The following is a 26,196-nucleotide window of genomic DNA, read 5'->3' as shown; positions in this document are numbered from 1 at the left end:
GAAACCCCTTTAGTAAAGGCACAAAGGGCAGGCATTAGTGTGTCATTACATTAAAATGCATTAAAACTGCCTTCCATAATAGGAAGTGCTTCTTAAGCCATAGTAATACAATGGTTGAGAAGATGAGGCTCTCTGGAGAGCGAGGCACAATAGTGTGGGCTTGATATGGGATTCTAGTCTTAGCTGCCTTCATTATATATTTTTATTTGACTTTCTACATGTCCATCTTCAATAAATTATGTGTTCTTCCAATTTCTTAGTTTTCAAATTGTCCATTAACACCAAAGAGCAATTTTAATCCAAGTATTTTAAGTAAGCAGATACTTTGGAGTGCCACACTGGTAATAAGTCATCACTGATCAGTGAATGTAGTTTTCCTATGTTAGTTATTAGAAATCTTTATCTGCAGTAGATACTTTATTTTTAAAATGTGGCATTAAATGATAGTTCTGTTTTTTTTTTCTTTTACTCTATACTCAACCATAGGACACTAAAAACTTATTTTTCAGAGTTGCTAAAAATAAAGCACCAACTTAAGGTTTTGAATCATTGTTGTATTTGGTGGGGGGAAATTCGTTATTTCAGGTTTTCAAGTTTGGGCTCTGCATACTTGCTTGGTATTTAAATAGTGACTGTGGTTAAGCTGTTAGATTATTTTTAAGGCTCTGATAACTAGAGAAATTTTAAGTTTAATATACCAGAATATTTAAAATTGTTTGGCAAGAGTCACACAGCATCCTCTCATGGTTTATAAACACTTGACAGATACCTCAGGAAACTGAATGTGCTAAGCCTAAAAGCAGAATAACTGAATCATTGCAGCTAGATGATTTAGGATTTTCAGTAACTATGACAGAGTAAAATGACAGAGTAAAAAATCTGAAAACCTATATACCTCTTCAATGTGTCTAATTTGAAGCAGTTTATACCTAGGTAATATCTGTCTCCCCATCTGCAGCTGGAACTCAGTTGTCCTTGAGTTGAACTATTGAAAATGAACTATGGTAGTGATCATCATAGTATCTCATATAGAGTAGTTATTCATTAAATGCTTTAGTAATGAAGACTCCATACTGTTTCAGTGGGGCTTGCTACTTTAAGATAAAGAATATTCTAAACTAATTCAACACTGGGAACAGCATGTATATTTTATTTCTTAGGTATGAAGGGCAAAATAGGGTTCCTAACTGTTGGAGCGAATCAGAGTTGGCAGCCACCTGTATATCATTACAGATTTCATGTCTGTGTATTACATATTTGTATTAAATTTTATTTTTGGTTTGTTTCAGTTAATCATTAAAAAGTGATGTATCTGAAACCTATCATGGGAAGAACAGTTACCAGAGGTTTGACAGAAATTCAGCTTCTGTTTCCTTTATCTAATTGAAAACATTTTTGTTTTTAAAGTTATTTCCTTAATTAGGTGAAATCCTTTCAGCAGCATTTTCTTAGCTGCACGTCTGGTTTGCCAAGCTTAGAAAAAAAATTTAAATGAATATTCTTGGGAGGAACTTTGATTAGTGGGCAGTTATAATAAATTCATTTAGATTTTTTTATTGGAACCCTGTGGTTTTGTTGTAAAAAGTGACTTATCTTGTCCAGTTTCTTCATTTTAGGAATGGCAGAGCTGTATTCTAGGAAGCTTAACTACATTGTTAAAGGTCACACATTCAATTAGTAGTAGAGTTAGCATAAGAACCCAGACCTCAAATTCAATAATGCAAATGTTTTTGCACTACAACACTGATGCTCTCCTTCACAATTGAAGATCACTGGCATGTACTTTAACTTGGCTTTCTTCCCATAGTAATTGACTTTTGCTCTCACATACTTGTAAGTCCCTTTTTATCAATAGTATTTATTCATGAGACAAAATGGCCCAGCTCAGAAATATAGCCTATAGTAAACAAATAAAAACAAAATTGAATGAAGTTTATTGACTTGATGAAAATCAGTCTCTAGCTTAGTCCTCGTTAATACCATGATCTTACCTAAGAACTCTAGTCTAAAGTTTTGTTTTACCAGTCTTCTTGCTATGTATTTGGGATTTGTAGGAAGTTTGCCAATTTATTGAAGAACTGAAATAATCTGTTCTATGGATCGATACACTCTTTGTCTACATTTTGTCAGTTAAGCTATCTTTCCAAATGTAATTTTGCAGATTTATTCTAAAGAATTCTCTGCCAAGATGTTTTTATTCCATAATGTTAAAAATTATTTGGAAAACAATAATAGTAAGTCTGAGTCTGTATGTTTTGTTGTTTCAAGATATATTTTAAAAATATTTGAAATTGTTTAGACTTGGGATTTTTTTTCCTGTTTTGTTAATTCTAATTTTACTTATGAGAGCATTTTTCTTTAAATTTTCTTTGTTTCTATATCAACTGCTTTCACAGTGACTTGATTGAATTTTGAGTCATATGTGAAATCATTCACTTTTAGTGAAATAATGATCAGTTATAATTAGGAGAACTGATTTCATTCATATGTAGTTCTCTGACCTAAAAGTAGTCATCTTACTTTCAGTCAATTGGATCAATATATTGTTAGCATTTTAATATTTTTCTGGTACCTCAAAAGTACACATTAAGTTTTCATGTTATATGTTAATTTACTGATTTAATCTTTATAATTTCCATCTTTTCCTAATGTATATAGCTTATGCTTTTAAAAGATGGATTTATAATTTTCTTTTTCAAAAATGAGTTTTTCATTCCTGTGAATCAGTTTTTAATTTTTTCATAAAATATTTCTCATTAGGAGTGTCTCTGTTTATAAGGCGTCCAATTGGCTTGGAAAAGAATGGCTTTCCTGCCCTGTCTTCCTTTCTTTTTTCTTTTGGTAGTATATTTGTAATCTAAATCTACTATATTTGATCTTATCTCTGACAGCATTAAAATTAAGGGTGTGTTTAGAGTGTAACTACTTTCTAAGTACTTGAAAAGTTTATATTCTAGAATTCGTGTCTAGTTTCACACCCGGATTCCAACCATTAAGCATGTATTTTATATATGTATCAGTATTCCAAATATTTGAAATCATTTTTAAAGGGACTGTTAACAAATCTAGTCACCCATAACTAGACCATGACTGACTTTTCCACAGGGGAAGAAGAGGTGAAGGTTTCGACCATGCCACTGTCAGCCTCTTCCCATTCATTACAACAAGGACAGCAGCCTACAAGTCTCCACACTACTGTGGCCTGACAACAGAACTGAGAGGAGAGGATTAGACTCTGGGGTGCTTGCATGGGCAACCGGATTTTTGCATGATTCCTTTCTGATTTTGCATTTAATGTATACACCCAAAAGAGCCAATATAAACGTTCCTCATGCCTACAACTAGCGTGTTACCTCATAGTTGCTAAAGTATTTCTTCATTAGGCCTTTAACATAATTTATTAGCATAATAATTTTGGCATTGTTTCTTATGAGTGATGCTATTTTTAACTCATATGAATAAACTTATAATACTAATTAAGATCCCAGATGAGATTAGCTAGAATTGTTCTTGTTTTGGCTCTATAACTGAAAATATACAAAGGTAATGATAGTTCTTTGTTTTCTGATTTGTGAAAAAAAAATGGTAATATCCTAATTTGAGAATTGAGATGATAATGTCTATTGCATTCTTTGAATACTTGAGAAGAAAGAATACATATAAAACAAACTTGGTTGGTGTCATTTAATGCACAGAAGGATGTTGTCAGCAATTGTTTTCAGTTACCTAGATTTATATCTTATATTATGCATTACATGTGTAGAAACTGTTTTGTTCTCTCTCATTTGCACATTCGCACTTTATTTTTGAATGGTTGTTAATTATAAAATAGATGGTTAAAAGATAATTATTATGGCCTAAATGCAATATAATCTCTTTCCTAACGCACTGCCTAGTATACCAGGAAATGCCTCAAAAACACAATTTCAACTTCTAATTGATTTATCAGAAACTTGAATGTGGGATGAACATTGTATGTGAGTAGCCGCTAAAGTAGTATAACATTTTTATTGAACAAATAGTAGTTTGGTGGGATATTTGTTTGGAAATTTTATTGTTTAATACCTGAAATGTGGTAATAAGTCTTTGTAAGTATTTGACCTAAATGAGACTTAAAGTAGAAGAGAAAAGTTTGGATGTCCTCTAAAATTAGTCCATGTAAGTTGTAAATGGATATTTTAGTGAATCACAAAAAATAGTGGAGTTCTTTATAGGATAATGTAAAGTGATGTTTTTGATAATACAAAATTTCTTGAAATAGTTTTAAAACTGGTAATAAAAGAAAACTGAACTCAGTTTGGAGCAGTGGACAAAAGCTGATTTAGAAAACATGATCATATTCTGCCTATGTGAAGCAGCATCTGAGAAGAAAGGGAAAGTCAAAACAATTGTGATTTAACAATAACAACAACAACAAAAAAGTATGCCTTAATTTGTTTTAAAAAAATACAAGATGGGTGTCATGAATACCAAAAAGGCTAGAGATTTTAAATAATAAAATCTGCTTATTAGTAGATGATGCTATTGTTATGTTGGAGTTGGAATTTGGGGATTATATTCTATGTAAGATCTGATTACTTTTTCTAGATATAGTGCAACAAATTAAATGGCCTTATCCTGAAGTATAGTTGGGTAAACCAAAATCTATACTTAATATCCTGAGATTTGGTTACCTGAGGATGCAGAAGGAACTAATTATCTAGCCATCTAAGTTATTTTTATGAAACTCCAAATGAATACCAATTTCTAATTTTCATTTAGAAGTGGTTTTAAGCCAGCATTTTAAGAAAATCCAATAAAACACTGTAGACTTATTAAACATCAATCTTTAATTGTAGCTTAATTTAATTATGATTTTCATTTTTGTTGTAAAAGACTAACACTTTGCCAATTATTTCCTGCGGAGCAAGTGGTCCTTCACTTTGTTAACAAAACATGGGCTCTTTGTCATGATGCTTACCAGCTCATAGCTTTCTCTAGCTTTCAATGTAAGCTTTTCATCTCCTGGATCTTCTTTCAAAGCCATAGCAGGTGGTTAGCTCTTATTTGCTTACTTCTCAGTGTTGAGAGAGATACCTGTTAAACAAACCTCCTTTCCTGATCTTTCTGTTTCTGTTTCTTTTTTCCATTCATATTTGTATAGAAAAGCTGTCTTGAAGTTTACCCAGACTTTCCCAGAGTCCTGAATAGATTCCCAAAGCAGTCCCTTTGCTGCTGCTCATCTCTCCCTGCTTCCAGGCACACCACCAGTCAGGAAAGTGCTTCTTGAGATAGTAAGACTCCAATTTCCAAATTTTTATAAGGAATGTCTAAAAGTGATCCTTAAATTCACTGATGAATTTCAAGACCACTTTGTAAGGCCTTATCTTTTTGCTTACTTAATAGTTTATTTAATATGTTTCCTTAGAAGTATTAAAAGTCAGCCATAATTTTATGCTCAAGCACCATTTCACCTGACTAGCAAATTGTAACCAAAATGATGGTAAAGAATGAGAAATTCTAAAAAGCTTCAGGTTTGTTTAGGTCCATCTTTTGCAAGGAAAAGTTTATACACACACACACACACACACACACACACACACACAAACACACACACACATATTTGTACATCCTTAACCTTTATAAAGCGACTGGTCTTTCTCTAACATAGGAATTTTAACCTGGAGTCCAGAACTCTGAAGCTACAAAATTGTGGATTTGTGTGCATGTACACATCTATTCTTTTTTTGAGAGAGAGACAATCTTTAGTTACTAGATTTATAAGGGGTTTGTTGACACCCATCTACACCTCAAAGAAATAAAAAAAGGGGGGATTAACTGTTGCCTTGAAAAGTTTTTGGTGCCACTGTAGAAAATAGTCTTGCACTGAAAGAGTTTAGTTATATAATATCAAGTGCCTCTTTCTTGACTACATTTTCTTAAAGATCCCATTAGAAAAAAATGTTTTGATTAGTAATGCTTTCCTTCTTATTCTACTGTTGCATTGTGTTTTTCCAGGGGATACTTTTGTATATTCTCCCCTTATTTTCACAAAGCTTTAATTAAATATTTGAGTACTGATTTTGTGTAGTGACCTGAGCTAGATCTTGAAGGATACAAAGTTGAATGAGATAAATGTACATCCTGCCACCAAGGATGAGTCCAGTGGCAATTGTATTTTCACATTATTTTTATCAGGTCAGCTCTTGATATGTTTTAATAAGAATAGTCATAACAGTCCAGATTCATTTCATTGTTCATCTCTCAGTAATCTTTTTAACAGTGGCAACAAAGAATATTGAATACTTTTATTTCAAATATTTGATAATTTGTAGGAGGTGAAAAAAACCTTAATAGGAAAAACATATATTTGTTATTTTTATTTAAGTGTGTGTATGCTCATGTATCTTTACTTAGTGTTCTGGGAAATAACTGAAGCCTTCTATATACATGTTGTGTTCCTTTAAAAAAAAAAACAACTTTAATGCATTTGTCTGTGCACATTTCTACTGACATGGCTCCTATTTGTATCTTATTCCAAGTACCTTCAAGATTGCCAGATCTTTCTTCTGCTGTGACACAGGCCCTTAGGAAGGTGGGAAGTACACCCACAGAGGCATTGCTGCAGAAAGTCAAGAGAAAGGAACAAATAGCTGTATTGAAATCTTACAAAAATGAAGATTATTATTTATGCAGACAAACTGGGGTACCATTTATCCTATGCTGATTTGTAATGTTTTAGATTTTTGGTTTATGATTTTTAAAAAGTATTTATTTTTTAGTTGGACACGATATCTTCATTTCCATTTATTCATTTTTATGTGTGCTGAAGATCGAACCCAGGGCCCCGCACATGCTAGACGAGTGCTCCTCCACTAAACCACAATCCCATCCCCTGGTTTATGATTCATTGTAAAGTGTCCCCAAATCTGTTTAAGTGATAGATATCATACAATTGGAAATACAATTCAATCTTCCTTTTTTTTTGTGTGCCAGTGATTGAACCTAGGGTTGCTCAACCACTGAGCCACATCCCCACCCCCTTTCCATGTTTTAGTTTTGAGACAGGGTCTTGCTAAGTCTTTAGAACCTTGCTGTGCTGCCAAGGTTGGTCTCAAATTTGTAATCCTCCTGCCTCAGCCTCCTGAGGCACTGGGATTACAGGTGTATGTCACTGCACCCAGCCAGCCTTTTAAAGAAGTAATAATGCCAAACAATTACACACACACACTCTTTTATTTTCCAAAATTGGCAAAGTCAGATTATCTGGTGTCAGTCTTGTCTTTCTTCACTTTAGTGCTGTGCCCTTCTCTGAATGAGTAAGTGGCAGTAAGATATGAAAGTGTTCATCATGTAAATATTTAGTGAAAAATATTAAATATGCTGATAGTAAAGAAAAGAAGTTCTTGTGAGCTGATATAAGGAGAGGCTTCATGAAAAGAGTATGGTACTTTTTGACTTTCTTTCTTTTTTTTTTTTTAAAGAGAGAGTGAGAGAGAGAGGGGGACAGAGGGAGAGAATTTTAACATTTATTTATTTTTTCTTAGTTCTCGGCGGACACAACATCTTTGTTGGTATGTGGTGCTGCTGAGGATCGAACCCGGGCCGCACGCATGCTAGGCGAGCGCGCTACCGCTTGAGCCACATCCCCAGCCCACTTTTTGACTTTCAAAGATGATTTAAATTTAAATTGAAAGCAGTAGAAGATCAGTACAATAAAGGGGGAGGACTGAACCACAGACTAGAAGCAGAAATTAGCATGGTGCAAAGGAGTTAGAAGGGAAGGACAGTAAGGAAATACACTCACTGAGTTGTATAGGTCCTGTAGGTAAGTCAAGCGCTGAGAGCCTTGAATATTAAAAAAGGGAGTTCCACCTTGATATGGTAGAGGTAGAGAACTGTGGGGTTTTGGCAAAGATGTTGCTTCATTATAGCATTTGGGGGAGAGGTGCTGGGGAGTGAATCCAGGGATGCTTAACCACTGAGCCACATCCCCAGCGCTTTTTATATTTTATTTAGAGTTTCTTAGGGCTTCTCTAAGTTACTGAGGCTGGCTTTGAACTCGGATCCTCCTGCCTCAGCCTTTGGAGCCTCCAGGATTACAGGTGTACACCACTTTGCCTAACTCGTTATAGTGTTTTTAAGAAAAGTAATTTGGATAATGTGTTTGACTACAGTGAGGACAAATTAGAAAGCAGTGCCATTGCTGGGCAGAGTGAATGAGTTGGTTGGCCTGGGCTACAATGTAATAGTTGGGGTGAAAAAGAAATTATGACCTAGAAATTGGAAAGCATGAGATCTGAGAAAGGGACTTTAGGTTTGACTATCAGATCTCTCGCGACCCAACTTTCATATAAAGGTAGGAGAGGGAGCCAGATTCCTGGAACTAGTCAAGGAAATGTGAAGGATATGAATATCTACTTATTTAAGAAATTTGGTAAGAAGGTGAAAAGGAAAACATAGTGTTAACTAGATGGGTGGTAGAGCTTAGGAGACACTGCTTTTTAAGGAAAAGACCGATAAGGACATATGACAGTTGAGAAGAGGAGACTGACAGTAGTGAAGGCAAGAGAGGCCAATTCAGCAGGATAAACGTACCTTTGCAGATGGTAGAAGGAAATAACCCTTGAAATGAAGTTGTGATTTATCTTTAGAGAAATGAGATGTACCTTTCCCCATCATGTGTCAGGGCAGTTAAAAGACTAGGGAAAAAGAAAGCAATATTAGAGAAAATGAGAACAAATTATAACAGTAATTATTAGAATGCATTATTTGAGAATGAAGGTGAAAGAGTTGAGTTGGGAGGGATATTTTAGCTTTGAAATATAGAATTTCTGTGTAAAGATATGGGTCCACTTAGAAGTGTTTATAAAAAAGAGTCCACATTTGTATAGTTTTGTGTGTTCCTCTGGTTTGGCACAAAGCATCAGGAGTAGAAAAGCAAATATTGAGTTTGGTTAGAAGATGAAGAGGACATGGATATAAAGATGTTTAGGAAGACAATATTAAAATACCTAATCTCATGGTCAGGAAGAGTCCACTGAGATAGTTTTCTGTGAACCAATGGTCTGAGTCATGTGGAAGGGAGTTTAATGATTTTAGATTTAATGAGAATAAAGAATAAGTTAGTGTTGTTAAAAGAATGGCAAAGGCTGAGGGTAGAGTTCAGTGATAGAACAATTGCCAAGCATGTGCAAGACCCGGAGTTCAGTTCCCAACACTGCAGTAAATACATAAATACATCCATTAAAAGAACGGCAAGTAAGGAGACTGGTCAGTGTGTTGACCTCATAGTGCTAAACGATGGGTGAGAAGCAGCGGAAGAATGGTGGTCCAATGTGTAACTAGTGTTGGGGGTTAGTAAGAAGTCTAGCTTTTGTAACCCTTTATGCTCTCTACCCTGTCCCCACCCTTGTCTTCTTGTGAGAGTAGGAAGTCAGTCTGTATGAAAGAAAATTGTAGGAAGCGTGGTATTACCTGGGGAATCCTGAATAAGGTTTCCAGTTGAAATGACTCAAAGCAAACTTCTTTTCTCAAAGCACAATAGGAAGACATGGAAGCAGAGTGCTGGGGAGGGGCTGGGAAAAGCCAGTCATGAGAATAGATAGGCACAAGTAAGTCCAGTGAGTGCAAGGAATTGGCAGAAATGTTATTTACAAAGTGAAAGATTAAGATAAAGTGGTAGGTCTGGGATATGAAGAGTCTGGAGGTTGAGGAGCTCATGTTACAGGTGAGCTGGCTTCTGCCAGTCTCATAAGCAAAATAGAAAACTCCCTTCCCCACCTGCATAGGCTTTCCTACTTACAAAGGGAAAGGATCTCTTCTTACGTAGTTGGAAGAGGCCATTCTTCCTTATGTATATAGTAGATTTTCATTAAAAGTAGTATATTGGTGTAAAGTAGAAAAGAGAAGTTAGGTTATAAAAATATTTTGGCACTCCCCTCAAGATAATATACTATGTGAATAAATAAAATCTCCAAATTATTGGACAAGTCTATAGTTTGCTTACTTAGAATGTAACCTTATAGGAAAATTGATGTAGATATAGTAGGGCAGGGATGAAGATATATTTAATATCAACAGCAAATATCACTAGTTTGGAAGCAACCTTAGTTTCCAGGCACTAAGTTATATAAAAATTCACAGGGCTTATTTCCATATACAACAGTAAGATATCAACTGTGAAATTTGAAAATGATAATGCTTCAAATTGTAAATCATTACTCAAGAATACCATGTTGCAAAATCATGCTGATGGCTTGAGAAACCATACTCCTTAGATCTCCTTTCTGGTCTGTGGTTTACTTCCAAGAATATCAATCTAGCCACCCCAAATTGCTGGTCATACCAACTTATAGCTCTTTTAGGAGCTATTTCTATAGAATCAGCTCTTGATAGTTCAAGATTTATTAAGGATATTCATTAAGAATTAATTCTGTTTCATGGTCTTTAGTTGTAGATGGACACAATACCAAAAATTTATTTGTTTATTATTTTTATGTGGTGCCAGGGATCGAGGCCAGTGCCTCATGAATTCTACGCAAGCACTCTACCACTGAGCCACAAACCCCTGTCCTATTTCATGGTCTTTTGAAGAATCTATCCTGAGTTTGAGTTATATAGAAATCTAGTTTACACTTGTTAGGTACCTAGAACAGGAGGTGGTAAACCCAAAAGTTTGTTTGTTTTCTTGTACTGGGGATTGAACCCAGGAGCACTTTACCACTGAACTATATATAGCTCCAGATCTTTCTGTTATTTGTTTTGAGGTATAGTCTCACTGAATTACTGAGGCTGGCCTCAAACTTGGTCCTGCCTCAATCACCTGAGATGCTGATTGTGGACCTGTGCCCAGTGGTAAGCCCAAGTTGTTCAAGCCACTTGAAAATTGAATTACATAGAAGTTCTAAATTACATTGAAGTTCACAAAACAGCTTGAAATTGTTTTGAGAACAATCCTTTTCCTCCAGGTTCCTCTTGGTCACACTTCCTAGTGCAACTATTGACTTTTCTGTTGTAGCCCATTTCACATGCTTAAGGTTATTCTAAAGGTTTGTTGAAGCTCCAAGCTAATCTGGAACATAATATACTTAGAATAGTTTGGTCTTTCCTGCTCCTGCTTGGTGTTCAGATTCATTAGAAACACCCCCAAAGCTTTCTCTCCATATAATTTATAATGTCTTGGAAGTATCCAGTAGCTTTTTTTTTTTTTATCGAGGTGGAATTCACATAAAATAGAATTAACTATTTGAACTATTAACTGTTCACATGAAATAGAATTCATTGGCCTAGTACTATTTTTTAAATTATTTCTCTGTCAAAGTAGTAGAATAAATAACCTGTGAGAATTTTGGCCCCTTCCTTTTTAGAGCTGTATGATAATAGCGGCATCTAGACTTATTATTTTACCCATTAGGCTGAAAGGCAAATGGCAAACCTTAAAATATTCAAATGTGTACCTTCCCCCCAAAAAAATAAAAATAGAAAAGCAACAAATGTGTACCCTCCCCCCAAAAAAATAAAAATAGAAAAGCAGAGCTTTGGGCAAGAGACCCTTATGAAATTTGTTTTTCTGAGTAGGTTAAAATGTTTGAAGCAATTCTCAGAGTAGTTTTGAAATGGTAATGACAGTTTTACTATCTCTATGATACTTAATTAGCATTGTATAAGAAAAGTAATCTAGAAGACTAGTTCTCTCCCAGTGCATGCCTGTAATTTCAGGTTCTGGGAAGGGACAGGCAGGAGGATTGCAGGTTCAAGGTCAGCCAAGGCAGCTTAACTAGATCCTGTCTGAAAAATAAGAAAGAAATAGAGCTGGGGGTGTAGCTCAGTGATGGAGCGCTTCCCTAGCCTGTGCAAGGCCCTGGGTTTCATACCACAATAAAGAAAAGACAAGACTGGTTCTGTACATGTGAGTTGAAGTATGTGTGCATGTACATATGTGCATTTATATTGTTTTTTTTAAAATATAAAGTAGTTTTCAGTTAAATTCCCCTTAACAAATACAGCAAAGCAAAAAGTCTAGGCCATTTTTCTGTTACTTCTTATTTGTTTATTCCTTCTATATTTCAATTATTTACATGTTCAGGATCAATATTTTTATTCTGAGTTTGTTTTTTAACGAAAGAAAGACTGTTTATATGCAGTGAGATTACATTACTGGTGCCCAGCTCACCCTGGTCATGCTTTATCTAAACAAATATTTCATAGCTTTTTCTCATCAAATTCTTCTCACATTGAGGATATCCATCCCATGTCACACTCTTTGGAAAAACTTAAAGAATACAAGATTTGTATTGAGGTCATGAAACTTGAGATAACCTGTAACCATCTTTAACAGGACTTTTTAGAAATCAAATGATGATGATGATGATGATGATGATAATAACAAGGCTCAGAAGAATCGTGATTTACCCCTAGCCACATTCTAGCAGCAATTTAAAGTTCCCTTAGCGTTTACCACATGAATTTGTTTTCACACATAGAATTCAGTGGAAAAAAGAACTTCAAAATTAAGGATTTATCTCTTCCCTAAACATTGTTCTTACAGTTTAGTTATAATAGCAGTTTTCTCTAATGAAGGACTCCCAGCTATGAATCAGTGCATATAATATGAATTTAAGTCTTTCAAAATGTCCACAGAGGGCTGGGGATGTGGCTCAAGCGGTAGCGTGCTCGCCTGGTATGCATGTGGCCCGGGTTCGATCCTCAGCACCACATACCAACAAAGATGTTGTGTTCGCCGAGAACTAAAAAATAAATATTAAAAATTCTCTCTCTCTCCTCTCTCACTCTCTCTAAAAAAAAAAAAAAAAAATGTCCACAGACTGATAGGTATGGTCAAGTCAACCTTATGTTAAACGTGGCCCAGTGATCTTAGAGTCTAACTTTGAGAAGGGTAAAAACTATAACCTTGCAACTATTCTTCATGAAGACAGAATTACTTAATTCCTAGTGTCAGGAGAAAAATAAAGAGTAAAACAAGTAGAATTTAATTTACCTAGGATTTTTCTCTAGTACCTAGGAGCAGTTAAGAACCAACAGGCATAACCACTAGACTGCTGATATCCTTAATATTACAAAATAAAGAAGGAGAAAAAATAATGGCACCAAGATACACTACACCCAAACTAATGATGTGATCTCAGATTCAACTTTCAAGAAGAACTGCCCTGCACTATATCATGTTGAATGATAGCATATCTACTGATTTTATTTTTCCAATCAAAGAGGTTGTTGTTTTCAGCATACAGAAACAGGGAAAGCTCCATGAGGATTTAAAGATGATAATAACTATCACCATCTCCAAGACAAAAATCAAGACTGACTGCAATCAACTTTTGTAACCTAGTGCTATTTTCTAACATGGTGAGATCTGTCCCAAAGACTGCCAGTATTTATACTCTGTTATTAGTCTTGGAGTAGAACACTGTGATTTGGAACTTAATTAGGATGTTTTTAAACTTCATCATGTAATATGTTGCCATTTGTAAGAAGTCGTTGACTCCCCAAAGCTGGTTATTTTTTCCTTTATTGTGTCTGTAAGTTGAGTCCCCAGCTAAAAGGTAAAGGAAGTGATGGGTTAGGACTTCAGCAGCCAAATAGGAAGGTTTCTCATTGGCCATAAGCTGAGTGTTGGGTTACATGCCTTTTACATTTTCTCTATTAAAATAATAGTTTTATTAACATTTATTGTTGTAGTGCTTGCCTAGCATGTATAAGAACCTGGGATCAATCTCGAACGTTGCTTAAAAAATATAAATATTTTTATAATATAATATATATATTATTCTTTGCTGATCTACATGCCTTACTTCCCTAAGGCCCCAATTTAGAGAAAGATTTGCTACCAGATATGTGTTTTTCTCTTTTCTAAATTGTTTGCTAATAAACCTAACCATAGTCGTCCACTGGTCTCACAGTTGTAACATTCCTTGAGTTTTGGTCTAGTCGGTCCTTTTAAGGTATAAACTCTAAAACGTGTATTTTAAGTGATAGGTTATTATTTCATTAGAATAAAACATATTACTAAAACTAGCACTGATTTAAATAATCTCTGAATAAATGTACAGAGCCCTTCAAGCTTTATTTTAATAAAAAAATCTTTCAATTCTTGATCACCTTGAGTCCCATTCTGATAGCTGTGCTCACCTCTCCATCTAGTTTCTTTTTCCTTCTTTGGATAAAAAAAGCAATCATTTCTTTTTCCATGTAACTTACAACATTTAATAGGGAGGTCACAACTAGATCTTAATGTTTATTACCTGCATGATTTCTCTGTTGGATCCTAGACAAGCCTGAATTTTCCCTCTAACAGAAGAGAGCTCTTCCTCCATCCAGCTGTTCAGTGTTCTTTCGGAGTGTCTATTCGGTTACCAGAATCACCAGACCCTGTATCTCCCTCCAAATTATTCTTCTAGCGTTTAGCTTATTTCCAAACTGGCTTTTGATTTTAAGTGACCATATTCTTTATTCTCTTCCTCTTCACACTCTTTTAAATCAAAATAGAATTTTTAAACAGAAGGCATACTTTTGATTTTGGAGTTGGTTGAGGAACAACCACTACATTGTTGAAAGTTGAATCAGTGAAGATTTTTACATTTTAAGTTTTGCATCATTTAATTCACTCCCATTAAAAAAATTTTTTTTTTTTTTAGTTGTTGATAAGACATCCATTACACCCTCTATATGTGGTGCTGAGAATCGAACCTAGAGCTTCACACATGCCAGGCAAGTGCACTGCCACTGAGCCAGAGCCCAGTCCTAATTGACCCCATTTTTAAGGTGATGCTCACCCTTTTAAAAACTACCTAACACTTGGGAACAAAAAAAAGAGGTGGATAAATAAAATTTATCTAACACTTCTAAACAATGTAACTAAAATTCATAAATGTGTTTTTTATATAGTTAATTATTTTCACTAAAACATAAATCAGTATAAAATTCCAGGATGTCTGAAATAAGAATTATAATTTCTGATTTATATTTAATAATGTATTCATCTGATCTTCCTTCTCTTTCCTCCTGCCTTTTTTCTCAATAGGATTCAACATTGATTGCCAGAGACAGTCTTGACAGAACCAATTCTCAATCTGTTATAAATTCAACTATAATAACCATAGCTAAGGATGAATATTTAAATAAATGTATATTTTAAGTGACTTTTAAACAAAGAGCCCTTTAGCTGGTGAGCATGTAAGTCTTTGAATGCATCAGAGTCTTTTAAAATAATGTCCTCCACAGGAGTATCATCCTGTGTAGGACTGGACAGGATGTATTATTATAGGACTACTTGTGACATACATAATCAGTTTAATAATTACAGCTCTGTAGCATTAACATTAGAGTAGTTAATACTAGGACATTGTCTGTGATATTGTCCTGAGCCCAAGAGTTTCCATAGATACAGACTTTTAAGATTGAGACATCATTTGAAAATTGGAAACAAAAGTTTTATTTATATTACTATATGAATAAATAGAAGGAAGAAAAAGCAAAATAGTTTTTTTTAAATACTTTATTTTTTAGTGTTGATTTAGAATCACAGCAAAATTGAATGGCAAATACAGAAATTTCCCATATACTCCCTGCCCTCACACATGTCCTCCTCCATTATCAACATCCTTCAAAGGAGTGCCATAGTTGAGCCACCTATATTAACATGCCATTATCACCCATAGACCATGGTGGCCCTTAGGCTCTTGATGTGATACATTCTGTAGGTTTAGTTAAATGTATATGGGGCTGAGGATGTGGCTCAAGGTAGCGCACTCGCCTGTCATGCCTGCGGCCCGGGTTCGATCCTCAGCACCACATACAAAGATGTTGTATCTGCTGAAAACTAAAAAATAAATATTAAAAAAAACACTCTCTCTCTCTCTCTCTCTCAAAAAAAAAAAAAAAATGTATAGTGACCTGTGTTTGTCATGATAGTATCATGCAGAATAGTTTTACTGCCCTGAAATCCTTTATGCCCTTCCTACTCATCTGTCTCACTTTCTCTCCTCTCTGATCCCTGGCAACAACTCATCTTTTTACTATCTCACAGTTTTACCTTTTCTAGGTCTTGTATTTGAAATCATGTAGGATATAGTCTTTTTAGATTTACTTCTTTTACTTAGTAATATATCTTTAAGTTTTCTGCAGTCTTTTTGTTTCTCTTAAACCACATATTTAAGTCAAATTTAGAAAAAAAATATTTTTAAAACCAGTCTTAAGACAAACCTGAAATAAATATCCCTTAGTTGGGTAACTTGTACAATGAGAAAGAATTCTTTTAAAGATATGATTGGTCTGATATATTGAAAATGTTTACCACTATACTCATTTAGTTTTAGTATAAAATAATGGGAAATTATAACCTTTTCTGAAATAATTATTTTCTGAAATTAAACAAACTATTGCTTTAAGGCCTAAAAATACTATCCAGACATGAAACTCATAATTGGGTTATGAAGCATTTATCAATTAAAATCATATTTTGGAAAAAATGAACAATTTTAGTCTTCTTATTTAGGATTCTCGTGACTTTGATTTAAATAAAAATAATTCTATGTTGATAGGACCCTTCCTTTTAGAAAAAGATGAAACATCTTCAATATTGAAATAAAAGTAAGCTATGTAATAAAAACAGTGAAGAACTGGTTTGATGTTTTAAATAACTTCAATAATTTGGAAATTTTTTAATTTGGAAAATTATGAACATCAAAAATCTTAGGAATTTCAGTAGACATATAAGCATCAGGGGAATTGCTGCAAAGGCTCAAAATACTTTGATCTGAATGTAAGCCTGAAGAGAAATTTTTACCCCAACAAAAATATGCTGTTGGCAGTAAACAACCAAAAGATATCACCGACTTTCTTTAAAATGGCCAACCTGTAGTGACTCAGTAAAGAAAGAAAACAAGCACAACAGTGTGAATTTTAGGAAACTGTTGGAACTCCAGAGAAATTGGCCCAGAGTAGACATTCAATTAATATTTGTTGAATAAAAATTAGTGTTTGAGAGCGGGATGTTTCTGGAGTTCTGCAAAGCACAGATCTGCTTTTGATTACAGCAGGACTTCTGGAAGCATTTGGAACTCATTTGCACATGAGTTATAACTTACCTCTGGATTCTGTTGTGGCCTTCTGTGTTAAGATTTCCTCCCCCACAACCCCTCACTGTGATTATTCCTTTTCTTCTTCTTCTTTTTTTTTTTTTAACCTTTGAATCGGGAAAACTCACTTCTTAGCTTTTTTTCAGGTGTTCTTCTCAATACCCCACCAGCCATCACCACCTTTAAAATTTTTTTATGACATATCACTTTTCTTACCATCCTATTCCTATTTATATATAAAATGTTGATAAATCTTTAATGAAACACGTACACAAAATTCAGAAAGATCATAAAAAGAATCTGCTTTTTTAGAACTCTATGCATACTGCTGAGCTGTTTTAGGAGCTTGTTTGTAGGAAGTTCTTTGGGGCAACTTGTAATTGTTAACATTTTTCCCTGGTGTTTTAAGCCAAAGTCTTCTCATCTTTTCCCATTTGTACCTTTTGAGAGCAGTTTATCAAATATGTGAAGACAGTTACCACTTTTCTGGTAACTTCCTGGATGTAGCTTAAACATCCATTCCACATGTAACTTGACATCCAGTTTTCATGTAGTCTAGTACTCTTCTACACGTATTTTGGACTTGACAGTGTCTTTCTTAAAACATGAAGCTCTAAGACTAGGATTGTAGCTTAGTAGTAGAGTATTTGCCTAGTATGTACGAAGCCTTGAGTTCCATCCCCCGTACTACAAAAGTAAAGAAAAGGAGAAGCTCACACTTGAATAATCCATATACATTCATCTAATCTTAATTTTTCATGAAAACTATTCTTATTACTACTATCTTTACATTTATAGATTTTTTTTTTATAAAAGCATCTTGTGGGATGAGTATTATCTCCATTTATAAATGAGGAATCTGAGGCATAGTGGTTACCATTTGTGTTTGCCCAAGGTCAGATTATTGCTAATTTAGACATTGCACATCCATTTACATGGTCTTAATATTACCTTTTTAGGAGTTCTGTTACCCAAGTTGTCATATCAGGTTTCATGAACCTATTAATAAAGCCCCTTGACCTTTTTCCTTATACACTAGTTAGCTTTCTTTTATCTTGCTCTGTCCTAATGCATTTTTAAAAATCTGAATGTGTATATATATATATATATATATATATATATATTCAACTTTATGTGATTGAATTTAACATGGTTAGAGTATATTTAATTTGTACATCCTCTTCCTATAAGTTTGTGTAATAAACGGACTATTATAAAGCAAAAGATAAATATTATCGATAACACTGTTGGTAACATTTGTGTGAAGAATACAAGAATTTTAAGGTTTGGTAGTTTCCATTATTGATTTTATCATCTATAGAATTGGTTTTTTTGTTTGCATATTTAAATGAACTTTGTGGGTTAAGTATAATACAAAGCATGGAGTCAAACATAAACCATAAAATCAGACACCTTTAGGTCAACACAGTACCTTTCAGTTCTGTGTAAAATCATTCAAATATTGTTACCCATGCTATACTTAACTATTTCATCCCAAAAGGAAATCTCAGAGAACTTAGCAGAAACTGTCGAATTCAAGATATATTATGCTGCTTTTGACATCCTGAGAAACTATCCAGAGAATAAATTACTTTGGTATCATTGGTTCTTTATGAAAATTCATTTCAGCTTTCATCAGTCACTCCTTTCCACTCTTTTAGGATTGATGTGTCAGTGGAATGGGAGTGGAGCTAGCTGCAAAGTCTGTAATTTGGGCAGACAGCAGAAGAGAAAAGAAAGTAAGCCACAGGATATAGGAGGACATTTCCAATGTTAAGCAGTCATCAGTAGAAGCTCCCTCCATGACCACCTGTTGAATTTCAAAATTAAGATTTATTTTAGGTGGAAGAGAGCTGGGATTCTATCCAAAATGCTTCCTGTTGTCCCCCCTCCCCCCCCCAAAAAAAAGCGGAACAGTGGTTGATAAATCTGTCATATTTATTTCTGAAGACGATATTATCAAGTCCCTAATCTGTTTCAGAATCTTATCAGGAACTAATTCTAAGCATGTGGCTTCTGCAGTCTGCCATTTCCTCTGAGACTTCTCTTAACAATAATATTGTGATCTCATCTGTGAGTATTAATACTCTAGGACACAATCCATTTTGTACCTAGAGATGTTAAATACATTTTAATTGAGTAGATGCTCTTTTACCATTTTCATATCTTTCCTGACAATCTCTTCTTTGTGTTGCTTAATCTTTGCTATTGGTAAAATGATCACACTCTTATAAAATTGGAAGGAAGTAAAATGAACATGAAACTACATTGCTCTGTCTTTTCTCATGGCTTAATATTATGTCATCAGGCTGAATAGTGGCCTTTCTTAATTTTCTCATAATTTCACACACAGCTTTTTCTTGCCTTCAGCATTTTTTGTATGCCTCAGATCATTATGGATTCTGACCTTAAGCCACAAAGGACTATGATACTTTTACATACAGGTAGGATATATCTTCTTTAAGCTTTCTTTTAAAATCTCATTACATCAGATTCTACTTATACAACTGGCTCTCGTTTTCTTTTTTTTAAAGATAGAGACAGGAGAGAGAGAGAGAGAATTTTTAATATTTATTTTTTAGTTTTCAGTGGATACAACATCTTTGTTTGTATGTGGTGCTGAGTATCGAACCCGGGCCGCACGCATGCCAGGCAGGCGCGCTACCACTTGAGCCACATCCCCACCCCGGCTCTCACTTTCTTATTAGTATTCTTTATTATTGTGTTGCCAGAATGATATGTTGTAATACCTTCTGTGGCCTGTGAACAACTATTCCCTGTAGCCAAGGGACCACCCCCACCTATCCTTTCTCTGATTTTTTTTTTTTTTTTGGAAAGCTGTTTTATTTTTAAAAACAAAATGAAAAACCTGGAAGCAAGGGCTATTTGTTTAGGTAACTTGAATGTACCTACTGAGGTTCAGGTTCAGCTACTATTTACCTAATCAAGGAGGACTTCAGAATCTAGTTGGGAATAGGATGCCTGCCATCCAAGAACTCAAGTTCAGTTATTCTCATTCTTTGTCCCCGTCATATACTCCAAAGGTTTGCATTTTCTCAGACACTATCCAGTTGTTTGTTGATCAGAATGAAGTCCAATATTAAAGATTCCCTCCTTTCCACCTTGGAAAAGAGAGACAGATGGTCAGTAAGGAACATGTATCAGGTTTATTTTCTTATAGCAGATTTTGATCTCAGAAGCTGTTCATGTAGTTGACACCCTCCATGTATCTCAAATCCTGTTTTGATGACTGTTCTGGTGATTGGTGTGTCATCTCCTTGGTTGTACCTTTCTGTGGTCATCTTTGGATCTCTCCACAGGGCTTTGGCCATAGCCATTGCTCAGTTTGGTGCTCATTTCTGTGTTTCCTTCCCCACTTCTCATTTTAGGCTTTGCAGATTTCTTAGTTATATTGTCATTGTTCTGTCCTCTCCTTCATTTAGCTCTGTTGTTTACAACTTGTAGATCATCTGAACCAGTCTGTGTTGCTTCTGAGAATGTATTTTTGCATTAAATTTTTAAATTTAGTCTTTCCTTATTTTATATATGACTTTTATGTATATATATCTTTACACATGGACATCTCTCCTTTGATTCTGCTTCCTTAGATCCTTAATAAATCATCAAGATGTCTTCCAGCTCTCAGAGGATCTGATTCTCCTCCAAAATAGTTTATAGATTCTTGTAGGAACATTCTAGAAGAGAAAAATGTGCATTGTGCAAAAGACATCTGATGTTAAAGTATTCCTTCTTTTTATGATTGGCTGCCTGCACTGCCCTGTGTTCTACATGGAATGCTTTTTCTACTTCCATGTCAGCTTGTCTTCCTTAGGCCCCTGGTCAGTGGTGATCCTACAAGCAGAATGGCAGGATTGGTCACTTCCGTATTTATGCCTTTTGTTCATTTTAGCGTAGTCTTTACTGTTTGTCACATTGTAGTTACTTAAACCTGTTTGCCGAGCCCCCTAATTGGCCTATGAATCCTGCCAGGACAATGATTAGTTGGTACAAATGTTTTGGAGTTCGCTGAATTTAACTACTGACTTCCATTCTTTTTTACTGTATATGATCTTTGGCAAATTCTTTAAACAACCAGAGTTTACTTGGCTGTCTCATTTGTAAAATGAAGCCGCTTCTTAACCCTTATTGGAAAGTAATCAAGTACAAAAAGTGCAGATAAGTGAATGAATAGTGTGCAGAATAGAAAGTGAGTAAAATATATCTTGTACACCTTGGTTATTGCCCTGTACATAGTATTAGAATACTTTTTTTTAAAAAAAATTCATTGTCAGATACAGTGGTACATACCTATAATCCCAGAGACTTGGGAGACTGAGGCAGGAGGATTTCAAGTTTGAGGCCAGCCTCAGCAGTACAACAAGACCCCATCTCAAAATAAAATTTTAGAAAGGGCTGGAGATGAAGCTCAATGGTCTACGCACTTATGTAGCATGCATGAGGTAAGGATACCAGGGGGGAAAATCCTTATTAAAACAATAATAATCCACTGGATTATTATATTATACTTTTTTAAAAGTATAGACACTTGGGTTTTGGCATCTGAAACATTTAAAAACATCATCATAGTGTTTCTCATTTCCCTCAGTTTACATGTACAGAGGCCTCTTGAACCCCAAAACTTCCTCCTGATTTCAGAAAGATTTTTGGAAAGAACCATTTGTTCATAGCATCATACAGATAAGAACTAAACAGACTTTGTTGGGAAAAGTCACTTTCCAGCTCTTCTCAAGTCAAACCTACCAGTCTGCATCTTAAAGAATGTAAAATATCTTAAGACACTGAGCTACATGCCAAGTGAGTGTTGTTCAGTTCGTAAGTGCTGTCATGTGGAATGATCTGAGTGGAAGAAAAAAGGCAGACTTTTGGAAGAGAGTAAAAATTGAGAAGATCAGGAAGGCGTTCTAGTCAAGGAGAATGACAGGAAGTAAAGTCCAGATAGCATAAATCATATTTAGCTGATCCAGATTTTTGACTGTGGGTTTTTTTTTGTTTTTGCCATTACTTTGTCCTTTATATCTGCTCAGATCCCTCTTTTTTGAGTTTTTAAAGATTTTCACTTTGTCTAAACTTGCTTTCATACCTATAAGGCTTTAAGATTTTATCTATGCCCTAGCAACTCTGCAGTATTGGTCTTGCCTTTATTCAATAAACATAACCCTAGAAATTTGGTAGACATTTTAGGGAGCTTATACTTTCTTGCAATAAGTAGTATGGAGATGGACTTTAATCTAAAATTGATAGAAAATAATATATAATAGGGTGAGGTGGGCTGGGGGAGGCAGGGAGTGTAGGGACTGAGATAGGCTGTTCCCTGTGCCCTGCAGCAATTGCAAGAAGTAAGAGCATCTGATTTTGAACTGTAAAGGACAACAGTGAACTGGGGAAGATAAAAGAAAGATGATCAGGTTGTATATTGAGACTTTATGTAGTAACCATTAGATATGGCTTAAAAACTGAAGTACAGACTGAACTTTAGGAAAATTTTGTGACTGGGACTCTTCCCAGTTACTCCTTCCGATTGGGGTGTGTCTGACCACTCTCACAGAGCAGTTTAACCTGAAATGTGAGGTCTCTGGCCATAGGTCCTACAGGATATACTGGAAACCTAAGGATTCAGACTTAATATATGAGCCAGCTCTCCTACACAAACATAAAAACTGGAGACATTGTTGATTTGTGAATTCATTGGTATCAAGGTGGTTTAGTTAATGAAAGACTTGGCGGGGAAAGGGGTACCAAAAAGAAGATGGAGGCAAAAATACCAAGAAGGCTTCCAATATTATATATAGTTACAGTGCACCAATTAAAATACCAAGAAGGCTTAATATTCAAATCTTGTGGTAGAAAAATGTACTAGTAGAAAATAATACCTGGAATAGCCTTTGGCTTTAGGGCTTTTCTGCAGTGTGTTTTTATCTCTTTGTGTTGTCATTTTACAGAGATCTTCTGTCTTCACCCTGTTAACAGCGGATATTTTTTCTCAAATGGAATTTTCTATGATACCCTAATGTGTGAAATGGATGGAATCGGGGTGAGATGGATGCTTTGTCCTAGCGTCTTGCCCTCTCAACTTCCTCCATTGTTTCCGGTAAAGATTCTATGTAAACCAGAAAAGCTCATTGGCTTGTGGCCAGTGACAGCTTTTGGTAAAGAGCAGGTTTATCTACATTTTGCTGTCTGTAGTTTTGCATTTTGTAATAATTAAGATGCAGCAGTTAATCTGAGAAACAGAAAGTAAAGAAACATTCTGTATGTGCACTTGCCTAAATCACTGTCTTTTCCTGTTTTATGATGTTCTCTTAAAGGTCTGATGTCTGAACACAGCCTAATTTTATCTTGTGCTGTAGTCATTGCTTATAATGTCTTTCCCTCTATTTCCTGTAAGTAGTTGGTCTAGTCCAGTGTTAAGTAGAAATACCAAAAATAGTTTCAACCTGGTGCGAGATTTTCAGATTCAGGGAGCCTATGTAGTAACCAAAATTGACTCCTTGAATGCTTCTGTGCTTCGACCACCGGGAAGTTTCCATACATGTATTCAACCAGACTCTTGTTTTACTGGACTTTTTCGGTATTTGTTAGTGATGTACATCTCTGGATATTTCTTTTGTTGCCTGGTCCGCACTTGCTGACCTTTTCATGTACTGTCATTGGGACAGCTTCAAGCTTCTTGAGAACAAAGATGATGGTTTAAATGCTTTTGCACTCCTTCCACACTGGAGGCACTCAGTCAAGAATTGCTTTGCCTTTTAGCTTGGCAGTCTTCATACATATGTTTTATACAGATTTTCTATTATTGTTGCTTAAGAACTAGATTTGTCAATGTGATCAGTGTATAAGGATTTACCTATTTATAATTAGGTGTTAGGCCACCAACAAGCTAGCAAATTTTTTCATACACACACACACACACACACACACATATACATATATATTTTAGTTGTAGTTGGATGCAATACCTTTATTTTATTTATTTATTTTTATGTGGTGCTGAGGATCAAGCCCAGGGCCTCGCACATGCTAGGCCAACGCTCTACTGCTGAGCCACAACCCCAGTCCCAAGCTGTCACATTTTTAACCATAATATTCTCTAAACCAAGGAAACTGGTCATTTACTTCTCACAAAAGAGAATATAAGTGGTTGTTTAGCATCCTGAAAGTACTTTAAGTGGCATGTCTTTTGAGTTCTACGCCCAAAAGAAAAATATTATAATTTGACCCCCTCTACCATCCTGGTTTTTAAAACTGAAAATAGTGTTTTACTGTACCTGTCGATATAACATAAAAATAATTTTTAACATCATAAAACATTGAACCTTATTAGCAATAAACAGTCCTTCTCCCAATGTAGTGTTCTAATTAAATGCTTTAAATAAAATTAGTATCATTTTTAATATAAAATGTGTTCAGTAATTGATTTTCATTGTACTTTGCTTGGTCTTCTCAAACTTTCCTTATGGAAAATTTAAAGTATTTCCTACATCTTAATTTGTCTTTGCAGTGTCTTGGTGATGAGAGTTTATTAATTAGGTTGACTACACAGTACCTCTGAGAATGATGGATGTTATCCTCAAGTTCCTAAGAAGAGACTTTTGCACAGGGCCAATTCCTGGCAAATAAGAAATCCCCTGTCTTGGCTTATTGGAAAGGTTACCATCTGTTCAGGGTTGACCACTAGAGATGCATTTGTTGTTAGACGTCAAGTAATGAATGTGCTTCAGATTGCTTATTCTTCTCTTATTTCATTTTATCCTTATGAGAGAGTAAAGCAGATGTTATTCCTACTTAATGAAGTAGGGTCCTGGAATGGTAGAAGACTAAGTAGGACACATGTCCAAGGTTATGTTGACAGTCAATTGTAGAGCTGCCTTACGCAACTCATCTGCAGTGTTCAGCCTGCAGATGGGTTTTCTGCATTAGACCTACTGATTTGCATATTTTGAACTCCCAGTGTGAGTTCTCATATAAATAAAGGGAAATGAACTTAAATCAGGTTGACTCATTGGTCAGAGTCATACTTTTTGAAGGGGAAATATGTACTCAGTTGGAATTATGTAGAGCCCTACAAACAAAGCAACCAACTTCCCTTGTGTTGATCGTGGTTCTCTGCTGGGAGAGATTTTGCCATCCACCCTACCAATTCACCCCCTACACAGCCCAAACAAACTGCTATATATACTTAAAGGAATGCAATTACTAGAAGGCCACAGCCAAAACAGAGGCAGGGGGTACAGGGAGGGTAAAGGAACAATTTCAAGTGCAACTGGATTGGGGTAAGTTGTTTTGATGAGGTTAGGTTTTAACAGATTGCCTCTCTCTTACCCTTTCTTTATGCCAACACTTGCCTAACTACAGTGGAGAAAACAATGAAGTTAACTTATTTTCTTCTTCTAAGATACTTGGAATCTGATCCCATTCCAAGAGGTAAAGAAGATAGTCCATTTCCCTGTCTCACTTTTGCTTCACTATAAAGCACACACTCAGTGTTCTAGGGATTCCAAAATGCCTTCATATGTGTTTTGGGTTGTTGTTGTTGTTGTTGTTCTTGTTTGTTTTGTTGCTCAAGATTATTAAAAATTATAAACTAGCTAAATTATTTCCCAAAGTAGCATAAAATCCTAGTATATCTGGAAGGATATAAGTTCTTTACTGTTTCCTCATCATGTGCCATAGATGAATTTTGCTAGCTAACATCCTAACACTTTATTAGTCTGAAATCGGAGAAACAAATATCCTTTGTTCAAAAAAGGAAGACTTTATATTTTTAGAGTAGTCTTAGTTTCAAAGCAAAACCAAGCATGAAGTAGCGAGTTCTCACAGACCCCTTACTTCATTGTCTTTTGACTTTAGGCTAATAGTCATTTTAAATACATTTTACACACATACCAGTGTTATTCTGCTAATGCAGAATTAAGTGTCCTTTAATTTCATGTTTCACTAAATGGGAAGCAAAAGGAAAGAGCAGATTGGTCTGAATGAATTACAGGGTCTTCTCCCCTGCTCAGTAAAAGAGAGGAGCCCCTCATTTGCATAGACTTCTCAAGCTACCTATCTTGCAGAAAATTTCTCATATGGTTCTACAACATCTTTTTTATTCAGA

The 26,196-nt window shown here is 35.1% G+C and overlaps 1 protein-coding gene across 9 annotated transcripts in view; it reads left to right on the top strand.

Annotated features, from left to right (window-relative positions):
• Positions 1–26,196, top strand: part of Cnot4 (CCR4-NOT transcription complex subunit 4) — a 153,457-nt gene that overhangs the window by 94,919 nt on the left and 32,342 nt on the right. For 2 of the 9 annotated variants that reach the window (XM_005332402.4, XM_005332401.4), the window contains exon 11: positions 3,106–25,075. The exons of the other annotated variants lie outside the window; for them this stretch is intronic. In XM_005332402.4, the coding sequence (XP_005332459.2) occupies positions 3,106–3,206 (101 nt within the window). In that variant the 3' untranslated portion in view covers positions 3,207–25,075. Of the gene's footprint in view, positions 1–3,105; positions 25,076–26,196 lie in introns of those variants that run through there. 9 annotated transcript variants of the gene reach the window in all.

The sequence above is a fragment of the Ictidomys tridecemlineatus genome, chromosome 2, assembly GCF_052094955.1.
Source record: "Ictidomys tridecemlineatus isolate mIctTri1 chromosome 2, mIctTri1.hap1, whole genome shotgun sequence".
Lineage (NCBI taxonomy): Eukaryota > Metazoa > Chordata > Mammalia > Rodentia > Sciuridae > Ictidomys > Ictidomys tridecemlineatus.
Note: the sequence above shows the minus strand (reverse complement) of the source record. Positions and strands in the feature narration are given on the sequence as shown.